The 12,413-nt window shown below is 42.7% G+C and overlaps 1 protein-coding gene across 1 annotated transcript in view; it reads right to left on the bottom strand.

The window, feature by feature from the left end:
- Positions 1 to 5,504: 5,504 nt before the first annotated feature.
- SMC1A (structural maintenance of chromosomes 1A) overlaps positions 5,505 to 12,413 on the bottom strand; it is a 78,295-nt gene continuing 71,386 nt past the window's right edge. The window contains exons 20-25 of the mRNA XM_007958761.1: positions 9,104 to 9,260; positions 8,476 to 8,630; positions 8,202 to 8,353; positions 6,363 to 6,432; positions 5,980 to 6,090; positions 5,505 to 5,588 (exon numbers count right to left, since the gene is read on the bottom strand). Coding sequence (XP_007956952.1) covers positions 5,505 to 5,588; positions 5,980 to 6,090; positions 6,363 to 6,432; positions 8,202 to 8,353; positions 8,476 to 8,630; positions 9,104 to 9,260 — 729 coding nt within the window. The remainder of the gene's footprint in view (positions 5,589 to 5,979; positions 6,091 to 6,362; positions 6,433 to 8,201; positions 8,354 to 8,475; positions 8,631 to 9,103; positions 9,261 to 12,413) is intronic.

Raw genomic sequence — 12,413 nt, forward strand, 5'->3', positions numbered from 1 at the left:
TTCTGTTGCCTCATGGATCTTGTTTATTCAAGCCTTCTGCCGCTCATCTCTCATAAGATTCAGGGTTGTCTCTCATGGTTTCTGTTCCCTTGTGGTTCCTGCTAAATAATGACTCCTGTTTTTTCATGGCTTCTGTGTCTGTCTGGCCCATTTTGCCTTGTTGCCTGGCTTCTGCTACCTTGTGGCCCCCTGACCTCATGATACAAAATGTCTCATGACCTATGCTGACAGAGGGTTTCTGCAGCTTTCCATTAGCTTTTGCTGTTTAGTTTCTGGCCACCCCTCATCCACCACTTCTGCTCCACTAAATTCTAATTGTTTGCTTTCTCTGAATGTTTCACTTTTCAGCTTCACTGAAAGGGATCTGATTGCTTCATGTATTTGCCATTTTCTACAGACCATCCTTATGAGGCCGAGTTCTTACACTAGTCCATTGAATAGGCTGCTGGCCAGCCTAAAAAGACTGGCTGTCCCTGAGTCTGACACTATGCCAATCTAATCATCTATAGCCAGGATTGTGGGGCCATATGGTACAGAGCATGGTAATTTATGTCTAAGAAACCCTTAAAAAGATACTGTGGAAATGGCAGGTTTGATGAGTGTTTCCAGAAGGGGGAAATGTAATTGGCAAGCATCTTGTTTGGCCTGTTCAGTACACTGACCTTCAAGGCTCAACCTAAGTCCCACCTTCCCCCAACCACCTGCCTGTCCTGGTCTGTGATGGGCTAGATAAAGGCTCTAGAGGAGATGTGGAAAGGGAACTTAGGTTCAAGCTCTGGCTCCACCATGTCCTAACAGTGGGTCCTTGGGCCAAGTTCCTGACCCTCAGAGGGCATCAGGAAGGGACTGAACAAAGTCTCTAAACTCTTACAGGTAGGAAAGGAGATGGAGTGCTGGCTTAGAAGAGCCTCACTACACATAGGAGGTACTTAGCCAAGATTTACTGAACTGGGTAAATGAATCAATGATTTGGGGGAGGGATGGAGGACACAAAGAATGTTTAACTAACTTGAGGGAGACATTCCAGTTGCTAAGGAGACTGGAAGGAGATTCTAATTCAGGTATGAAGGAGAATGACTCGGATAGGGCAGGAATCTTGGATACTAATGGATACTCATTCTACCCTCTCAGTCACCCTCCACATCCAATAATCAGTCACCAACTCCAATTGATCATCTCTTAACAGCTTGCACCTTTACCTCCAATCCATTCCTACTGTCCTTACCCTAGAACAGACCTCCTGGTCTTTTGCAATAGCTTCCCAACTTATCTCCCTGTTTCCATTCCTTCCTTTGCAAATGCATCCATACATTCAAAAACTATTTATTGGGTGCCTGTTATATGTCAGGTACTGTGCTTATTGCTGGGAATGTAACAGTAAGCAAGCCCATCCTTGTGGTGCTTACAGCCTATTCAAAGACAAAGCCTATTCAGAGACAAAACAAGCAAATAGATAATACAGTATGAGAAGCTGAATAACAAGGATATGGTCATATATACCATGTGCATCTAACCTGATCCACTACCACACTGGCTGGCCAGAAAGAAGTATGTTAAATTCACATCTGATCTGGATGTTTCCCTGCTTGAAACCATCCCATGGCTCCCTCATTACATTCAAGCTTCAGTTCCCAAACCTAGCTGCATCTTAGGCATGTAGTGAACTTTAGAAGCACTCAAGATCACCTGAATTCACCTTTTAACCTTTGAAGTGTACAATAACACTCATGAGGTACATATTCCACAAACAATCAACCACAGAAGACCAAAGGGGCAGGATTTGCCCAAAAACAAAGTTCAGAAGGCAGGAAAGGACTAATGAAAACAAGTGACCCAAAAAGGAAGAGTGCTGTTACATTGAGGGGACTGCAAGTAATGTCTTGAAACAAAATGTGTATTGTTAAACTAAGTGTGTACTGTGCAACTAATCTGCTCTGTAAACATTTACCCAAACCACAACAAAATATTCAAAAAACACCCTAAAAGACCACCCAACTTCCTGAAACCAAATTTTTGTAAGTTGAGGCCCAGATTGCCCCATGTGTTTCTGGTATCCAGCTGGTTTGGGAACCACACTGTCCCACAAGATAAATCTGAACTCCTTAGTCAAGGACTCAACACACTCTAAAACTCTAGCTCTTGGCTACCAGCTTCACTTCTCAGTGCTGTCTCCTTACCCCAACAAACTTTACGCTTCAGTATTTCTAAACTGCTTTGCTGTTTCTTACCTTCAAGACTTTGTGAATACTGTTTCCACTAGGTGGAAATTCCTTGTTTCTTCTTCACTTGGCCAACTCCTACCAGTTCCTCAAGATCGAGTTCAAGCACCATCCCTTAGACTAGAAAATGCCTTTCCTGAATCCCTGTTAGATGCCCCTCATTTTTCTGTGCTCGGTCATAGCATTGATCACTGTGTGCCTTCACTGCTGTTTATGAATTGCCTCCCCAACTAGACTGTGAGCTCCTCAAGGGCAGGATAAAAGAGTTAACTTCCTAACTTCACTGTGACTGCAAGAGTTAAGTGCCCAATTAAAGGTGGACACTCTTGTGGAGTACAACTCCCTAGCCCAAGGTTTCTGGGTACAAGGGAGTCAATCTAGTGGCCTGCAACAAACCCTAGACATTGCCTGGAGATGGCAGGAGGCAGTATGAAACACTGGGGAAGAATGCTGGGCAAGCACTAAAGAGTCTTGAACCAAAAATCATCTCACCTCCCTCATTCTCAAGACCTAAATTCTCTAAGCTCCTTTGTAGCAGAGTTCCTATGTGCTAGGACTTTAGCTTAAGGCATTGTTTGTAATCCTTCTCACCCTGTGAGGTAGGGAGGGATCAGTTATCCAGATTACTATCCACACTGCTGAATCAGAATTCCAAGGGTGGGTCCAGAGAAATTTATTTTTAACAAGCCTCACATCCACTGGATGTGGGGGTGTGGCAGGGGACTGCTGCTTTTCATTATAAGCCCTTCTGTTCTATTTTAGTTTTTAGCCCTGTGTAAAAACTTTGGAAAAGAAAAACTTTCACAACTTTGCACAGCCAAAGTTGATAAACACCTATATAGTGAAGAAATCACTGGAGTAAATCAGGGGACCTGGGTTCAAATACAAGCCATTATCTGCTAGCTAGATCACTCTTTCTGACTCACTTAACACCCTTCTGGCCCTCAGTTTCCACATCTGTAAAGTGAGGGAGAAAAGCAATTGCTATCTCTAAAGGCATGTGATGATCCAAGCACTAACTAAATTGCTTCAAACAAATTTCATTTAATTCTCTCTGTATTGCTGTAAGGTAGGTGCTTATTATTTACTTTCAGAGATGAGGAAACTATGCCCCAGAGAGGTGAAGTCTTGCCCAAGTTTCTAAAGCTAGATTTTGAACCAGGTCTGATGTCCAGGTTGTGTTCTTCTATACATGCTAGCTCTTCCCAAAGTATGGTACATGTAACAATGGTAGTATATGACTTTTCTGGTTGAACAAAGATAAAGTTTAATATCTATGTATTTTAAGATCTATTAGAAAAATATATAATTAGCACATTAAACCCAATTCATGGATATCACTGCTTAAGATGAAACAAAAGTAGATAACAATGCTAGATCAAAGATGGCCTCAGGAAAAATATTAAGTATACAGTACAGGAGGGCAATTTGGAAGTATCCATTAAACTGAAAATAGTGTTAAAGTCCATCACAAAAGAAACCTAAGAGTTTAAGTGAAATGTGGTATAGTCATATGATGGCAATCTATGCAGCAATTACAAAGAAGGATGTACATCTACATGCAGCAACATATACAGCTCTCAAAAACATTAAGTCAAGAAAGTAAGTTTCAGAACAATTCAATACATCACTTCATCAAGCACACATACAATGTCTTCAATGAATTCACATATGTAAAAGTATTAAAACAAAGTCTAGATGGATGTACAACAAACATAACAGCAGTTAAGCATTAGGAAGGGGAAGAGATCAGGATTGGGAATGGCAGTCAAAGGAGGCTAGCTTTATCTGTAATGATCTAATTTCTTAAAAGGAGAACGGATTCATGCATTAGAATTTACTTAGATGAATTAATCCATTACAATTAGAATTGATTTAACTTTTAAAATGCACAAAGTAATACACAGACTAGAATAAGCCAAAAGTCTGACAGTGTATGTGAATAAATGAAGGCTGAACTCATTGCATCGGGTTTTGCTGCTTCTGCAAACTAGAACTATCAAGATTAGTTCTCAAAAGGAACCTCCTAACATGTTAAAACTGGGATGTGCCACAGGGTATTTCTCCCCTTCTTCCTCACAACCCACACTGGGGCTCAGGCACTTTGTTACCATACATGGTTGAAGCTACAGGTTTCCTAGGCATTTCACTTACCAGGTAAGTGCCCATTAATGCTGTGGGACTTTTCTCAGCAACAAGGGCATTCAGCAATTCCCAGATTTGGAAGCTCCTTCTTTCCCTAACAGCCAGGATCATCAGACCTCAGGATCCAGGCATGAAAAGGTTTGTATTTGGAGGAGTCAGCACCTAGTGGGCTCCAGGCAGAGAAAAGGCCTACAATGAAGAGCCTGACATCATTAAATCCTATGAGGTAGGTAAATTGTTAGACTCAACTTACTGAGGCACAAAAAAGGTCAAATGACTTGCCCAAGGTCAAACTAGTGATTTAAAAAAAAAAAATGGGACTAGAACTCATACTGTCTGTTCTATGCTCTACTCCTAGTGCCTGATAAAAGCTGTCAAGGTCCCACTCAAATGTGACCTTCTCCAAAAAGTCTGAAGGTGATCTTTTTAAAATACAAAGTACCCTTACATATAACATTCAACTACATTAATTCATAAACCCATTTCATCTCCTAGAAGGGTAGAGATAACATCTGGTTCAGCTCTATTTTCCTAGCATAGAGCCTGACAAACAGTGGATATTCAGTACGTGCTTGAGGAATGAGTGATACAAGAATGCATGAATGAATGAGGGCAGTTTCAGGTGACTGCCTAAGAATCCTATGAGGTTCTGAGTACCTTTGCATAGCTGAGATGCTGTCATCCTAAGTTCTCTTGGAACCAAATTCAGCCTAAGCTCCTTATAAAACAGATCTCTAATATCTTTATTATTTTGCAAACACACCCACATACACACCTGCATACAAACATATACCCACACACATATATACTCACACACACAGTGGGCAAGGGGCCCATGATCATGGGTGATGGCAAGAAAAGGATGGGAAGGAGGGAGCAGACAGATGGCCCTGTTCAGCTCAGTTCAGCTCAACTCAGCACCTCCTTCCAGAGGCCAGGATATTCCCTGTAGTTCAGGAACTTTTGGTCCAGACCTAGTTTCACCTCTGTTCCTCTTCATGCCTGATAGCAGAGCCTACATTCCCAAGACTATACTAAAGAGGGCCAGTAGGTAAGGGAAGGTAGGGAGCCAAATAGCCGGAAATTGGGAGAGGGGCAGCTCAGGGATCCAGATAAGGCAGGAGGGCAGACCTCCTGCTACTACTGCTCATTGGGGTTGGGGTTGGCATCTGGGTACTTGGTGAGGTCGAAGGTCAGGACTTTGCTGATCACACAGTCCCCTTGCTGAAGGAAAAGGGAGAAAAAGAAAAATGTAAGGAGAGAATTAAGAGGAATCTAGCACCTCAAGACTGGGGACCTCAAACCCTTCTCCCTATATACCTGTCCAAAGCCCAGGCTATGGGTCTCTCTGGATGTGAGAGGACATGCTTGGTCCCATATACTTTCTCTCTCCCTGCCTATCTCCACACTCACCTCCTTTTCTTTACTGTCTGGCTGCCTCGGCCTGACCTTTCCACCTGTCCCCAAATGCAGTGGGCTCCAACAAGCCCAGATGGTGGTTCAGGATCTGATTCCCTATGTTCTCCACCCCCTTAACCCTTCCACTGCAGCTTTCCCTTCCTGCCTTGGGGAGTCAGCCAGAGTGGGGCTGGCTCCTTAGCCAGGCCTACCCTACCTCAGGATAGACTCCAATGAGGCTCTCAGCCTTGGTGTAGAACTCCTCCTTGAGAGAGATGACAATGGCCTGAAAGTTGCAAGTCGACTGCTCCTTGATGTAATTTGCCACCTGTGGGAGAAGCCACTGGGTATTTAGCAGGGGTCAAACCCTAATGTTCCCCTGCCTTCTAGTCAGAATCAGGAGGCACAGGAGGTGGGATGGGGTGGAGGGTAAGGTAAAGAAGATGAGAGAAGGAGGCCACAACATGGATGACCATGGGCCCAGCCTCCCAGGCAGAGGGCAGGCAGCAGGAATGGCTAGGGCACACTCGGAAACTGCTCCCTGAAACCCAGCCCCAACCTGGGGCCTCCCTCCTAGGCCCTCATTTTCCTTGCACCCACCTTGCCAATGTTGGTGTTATCCAGGGCAGCATCAATCTCATCCAGAACAAAGAAAGGGGCTGGCTTGTAGCTGGGAGGGAAACAGTAGGTGAGCTGACATGGAAGCAGGAGCAAGGAGGGGTAGAACAGCTCCAGGTACCATCAAACAGGCCAGCTTTTCCCCTACACTTCTTCAGAGACTAAAAAATGGCATACTGCCTAAGGCATCTGACTGCTAACCAGAAAGCTGGTGGGTCAAACCCACCAACCACTCCTCGGAAGGAAGACTGGGCAATCTACTTCTGTAGTGATACCGCCTCGGAAATCCAAAGAGGGGTCGCTATGAGTCGGATCCAACTCGATGGCAGTGGGTTAATGTTGCCTGAATCCATAAGGCCAATGAGTCAACCAAGCCCTCCTCTGAACCCAGCCCTATGCTTTAGTATCTTGTAGAAGAACCAGAAGACATGGTCTTCTCAGGGAACTTCCAGGGTGGCTAGAGGGGAGAAAGCTCTCCTAGGTTCTGGACAGACTGACCAACTTGTCTAGAGATTTGCCCTGTTCTCCTCCCCTCCTCCATGCTGTCATATTTCCCTGCCTCAACACATGCTGTACCCTCTATCTAGAATGCCTGCTGTTCTCCCTGGCAAACTTGTATTCAACCTTTATGTCTCTCGCTCTTGAAAGCATTCTCTGTGGATCCACAGCACCACTGCCCACTTTAGTAACAATACTTAGCACATTGTTTACATGCCTGGCTCCCACTAGAGTGTGAGCTCCTCCAGGACAGAAACCACATCCAACTCATCTGTCCCCAATCCTTCCACAAGGTCTAGTACAGAACAACCCTCAAGAAATGCTTGCTGCTTGAGCAGTGCTTTTTTTTTGCAGTATGCTTTTAAAAAAAAAAATTTATCGTATTTTTTACTACAAATTTACACAGCAAAATTTGTTTTACATTCAATAGTTCATGTACATTTGATTTCATGCCTCAATTACCATCCCCAACCTTAATAAACTTTCCTCCCCTCCCATCCCTGTGACTACCCCTTCCCTGCGCCCTTCTTAACTATGCACTCCTACCTGTCCAGCTTTCCCTCTATCAGTATGCTCTTTTAAGAACTATCTACATGGGATCAAATTGATAACAGAAACTTGAAAGATTAGATAAGAACCTTAGTGGGCAGTTAAGTTTATGTTAATGGAGGAGGAATAACTCAGAAAAGGAGGGTGAGAATGGTTGCATAACTCAAAGAATGTATTCAGTGTCAATGAATTATACATGTACATGTAGAACAGTTCAATTGGTATATGCTTTGCTGTATATATTCTCAATAACAACAAAATAAAATTAAAAATAATAAAGCACTTTAGGTAGAAAAGAAAAAGAAATGTTTGCTGAATGATGTTGCATAATTAATCAAGCACTAACTTGTGTGGGTCAGACTCAAGTACTATGGGCATTCAGGAAGGGGAGGTCAGGGAATGCCACTGTGGTCAAAGAGCTCTTCCTAGAGAAAGGAGAGGAGGAGAATAAGGAGTTAGGAAGGAGTGGAAAGTGAAAGTCAAACCAACTTTGTATGCAAAGGCCTTAATAGACAGCAACCATGTTAGCAAAAGCCTGGAGGTGGGACTGAATATATGCAGGGGCCAGTAAGGACATGCTAAGTGGATAAGGGCGCATGGGTTAGACAGGTCCAGGAAAACCAAGCCAGATACACTATACTAGGTAAGGAAACAGGGATGCAATCCTGATTCCACCAGAATATCTTCACCTCTGAAGATTTCTATCTTTGTGCCCCAGAACCTCTGGTGGTCTCAGTTCAGTCTCTCCGCCAACTGTTCTGGGGGCAGCCTCACCTGTGGATGGCAAAGAGCAGGGCCAGAGCTGCCACTGTTTTCTCCCCCCCTGACAAGTTGTCCATAGGCCGGAAGCGTTTGCCAGGAGCTACGCAGTTATAGTTGATGCCATCCAAGTAGGGCTCCTCGGGGTTCTCAGGGCCCAGAAATGCCTATGGGGGAAGCAGATGGTTGAGGATCTGGATTTATGTCTGGACAGGCATGAAGACAGAAGTCTAGAAGAAAGGGCAATTGAGCATAATATGAGTTGGTTGACTAAGGGGCTCCAGCCTACCTGGGCACTGCTGTTGCGGGACAGGGCTTTATAGATCTCATCAATGTTGGTGGCCACAGATTCAAAACAAGCATTAAAGCGGTCAAAGCGCTCCTTCTTGATCTGTTCAAATGCCTGCTTTGCCTTCTTGGCTCGTTTTCGGGCTGCCTCAAATTCTGCCACAAGGGAAAGACAGGTGATCTCTCAGTGCCCTGGCTGTGCCAGGGCTGGGGGACCATATCCTGGCAAGAATGAACTGCAAATGACAATCTACAGAGTAGATACATCTCACAGAGGGACAGAAATGCCTGGAAAGGATCCCAGGAAGAAGGTACCACAGGCTCTGTATCCACAGTGTAGAAGAAGGTAGTACAGGCTCTGTACCCCATAGTGTAGAAGAAACGTGCTTAGTGCCACATAAACATGGATTCTTCCCTAAACTCTACTAACAATCAGATGTGCCACCTTGAACACACACTTCATTTTCTCTCTCTGAAACACAGTTTCCCACTCTATAAAATAGGTATAATGACCTCTACTGTTCAAGGCTCTTGGAGTTTTAAATAACAAAGCATGTAAAAATGGGAGTTGTTGTAATATATAAGGACAGCCTCCTGCCCTCATCTCAAGCCAGAAGGGGGAATTTTACCATCTGAGGTCTCCTGGAACTTGTCTCGGACACTTTCCAGCTTTTCCATGGCCTTCATGTTGGGGGCAGCAATTCGCTGGAGTATACTTTGCTGCTCATTCAGCTTCTGCTGCAGTGTGTTCATCTCCTGCTTGATCTCCTCCTCAGCCTGGGCATCCTATAAGGCCCAGGCCCAGAAACATCAAGAAGGACCCAAACCCTATGAACAGGCCCCCACAGAGATGCTTTACTGAATAGGCCCTAGGCACCTGCTCCAATGCAGAAAGTTGGTTCTTCCTCCCCAACTCAGCTCCTCCCACGAGGTCCTGCCTACAGTAGTCATGCTCACCATCTCTGGAAATTACAGGCTGACACTGCTTTCTCATCTCTAGTCCTTCCCCCAGGCACTACCAACGTCTTTGTCTCTCAAGACATGGTGCCCCTTTCGGGATCTCAGCTCAGGCCATGAGCCAGCACCATCCCAAGGTAACCTAGAGGCTCCCAATAAGCTGCTCTGGACTCCACTCACAGCTACACATTGAGTAAGGCCATTCACCTTTTCTGCTCAGATTACTACAGTTGAGCAAATTCCACTTGGTTTTATATCTATGGATATTGCATATGAATGCCTGGGCCTGGGACTTTCTGCCACTTTCAGTCAATAAATATTTACTGAATGCCTACTAAGGGCCAGACACTGGGGGTCCTCATATCCTGTGATAGGAAAGCTCAAGGGTCTAGTAGAGGAATTCATATAAGCAAGTAATCAGAATTTTGTATGATGAGTGCAAAAACAAAAATAAGCAGATAAATTTTGGGTCACCACACATGAAAGGCCCCTAATTAGACTCTGGGGCCAGGGAAGGCTTCCAGGAACATGTTTATGCTGAGACCTATAGGATGAATGGGAGCTCTGGTGGCAAAGCCAGAAGGCTGGCAGTTCAAACCCACTAGCCACTACTCGGAAGGAAGACTGGGTAATCTACTTCCGTAGTGATACTGCCTCAGAAACCCAAGGAGGGGCCGTTATGAGTTGGAGACGACTCAACAGTACATAACAACAACAATGACGACAACAGAGGATGAATGGGTGAGCACAGAGAGAAGGAACAGTGTTCTAGGCAGAAGGGAACATCACATTTAAAAGTCAGAGGTTTTATTCATGGTTCATTCAACAAGTTTAAAGCAATTCAATATGGCAATCGTGTGTTTCTGTATGTCCATGCATGTGCACAGTGTTCAGTGAAGGCACAGGAAGAGATGAGGCTGGAGAGACAAGCAAAAGACACATTATGAAGAGCCTTGTTAAGAGGTTTGGACTTTATCCTGAGGGAGATGGAGGAGGTATTATTGAATAGTTTCAAGCACAGAAAGGATGTGAACAGATTTATATTTCCGAAAAGCCCTTCTGAAGACTTCTATATACTGTTATCGTGTAGTCTCCAGGATACATTTTTAAGTGAAACATGAAAGGTACACAATAGTATGTTATCTTTTATCTAAGAAAGGAGTAGCAGGAATATGGATATGTTTGTATTTTAAAAAAACAACAACAAAAAAAGGATAATCCAAAATCTAATTAAAATAGTCACCTATAGAAGAAGGGAGGGAACAAGGAAGGTGAAGGGGACAGAACGAAAGCCAGACTTGTCTTCATGTACCTTGCTCTATATTTTTGGTTTTAGAACCATATGAAAACGTTATGTGATTATAAAATAAAATTAAATCAAAACGCAAAAATGGGTAAAAAATTATTGGGGAAGGAGATATTCACAAAATGCCAAAGAATCACCCTAATGATTACTTACTAATTGTGAAAGTAAAAATGTACATTTAGAGTTGAGAGAGCTGGCAATGAACACCTTAACTAATGGATCAAACTTAGCATCACTACTACTAGGACATACTGACATATGCCTCCTAGTGTGGTGAAGTACACAGTATAGCCAATGAAGTGTTCTTACTGCCAAATACTTTAACCTGAATTTATCAAGCCTCTAGACTACATCAAACTTCCCATTTATAAGAAATATAAGGGTTGGAAAAGCAAGTTAAAGAGTAGGGAAACCAACACATGTAACACACATGCTATAAGACAACTCACATGGGTTCTTCAGAAGGCCTAAGTCATGGGGAAAAAAAATGGAGGGGACTGCTCTATATTGAAAGAGCCCAAATACCAAAAGCAATACATGAATCTTAATTGAATCATAGTTTTTTAAAAAAAACTTTTGGAACAACTAGGGAAATCTGAATATGAACTAGATATGAGATATTAAGAAATTATTATTTTCTTGGATGAAAAAGGAATTGTGGTTATATAAGAGACTTCCTTGGGCTTAGCATGCTAAAGTATTTAGGGTACGAGTATCATGATGTTTTCAACTTCCTTCAAATGGCTCAGTACATATGTAGTAGAGAAGGAGGAAGAGAAAGGGAAGGAAGAAGACAGATGAGAGACAAAGCAAATGTGTTATTCAATTGTGAATCTAAGATGAAAGGTATATGTGCATTCACTGTACTATTCTTTCAACTTTGCTGTAGTTTTTTTAATTTTTCAAAATAAAAGTAGAAAAAAAAAAACCCACATAAATAAAAATCTAAAGAGAAAGCCCTAAAAATTAGAAAAAAACATGAAACAAAGAAACCTAACTACATGTATGCCTAATTGGTTAAATGCTGAGAATTATTTCAAATTACTTTACAACAAAGGAATGTACATGCCCAATGAGACATCAGCTTAATGTCAAAAACAATCTAAATGGGATCAAATTGACAATAGCAACATGACAGATAGGAATTGTATGGGGCTATGCATTTATGTTAATGGAGGAGGAAAAACTCAGAAAAGGAGGGTTGCACAATTCAAAGAATGTAATCAGTGTCACTAAATTGTATGTGTAGAAACTGTGGAATTGGTGTATGCTTTGCTGTGTATATTCTCAACAAGAACAAAATTAATGAAATTCCAGAAAAAATAAAAACCGCATAAAAGAAACCTTAAAGAGTATTCAATAATCAAATTGTTAGCAGTATCTTTTTTAAGATAAAATTTATAGTAAAAGATAAACATGAAAATATTTGCCCTTTCAATCTTTTTTATGTGTATAATTCAGTGACATTTATTATATTCACCATGTTGTACAACCCTCACCATTACCCACTGCTGCAGTGTAGTAAATTACTTTGTGTGGCTTTTCTACCCATAAGTCTTTGTAAACTCCAAGGTGGGATTTGCTATGAGCAACTGAGGAGCTCCTGATTGCTGAAGGTGTCCACCTGGAGTATTTCTGTTGGGAGTGGCACAAAACGATGTTTTGGGAGGTGCCCA

The sequence above is a fragment of the Orycteropus afer genome, unplaced genomic scaffold, assembly GCF_000298275.1.
Source record: "Orycteropus afer afer isolate SDZICR_OR568_19922 unplaced genomic scaffold, OryAfe1.0 scaffold01124, whole genome shotgun sequence".
Taxonomy (NCBI): domain Eukaryota; kingdom Metazoa; phylum Chordata; class Mammalia; order Tubulidentata; family Orycteropodidae; genus Orycteropus; species Orycteropus afer.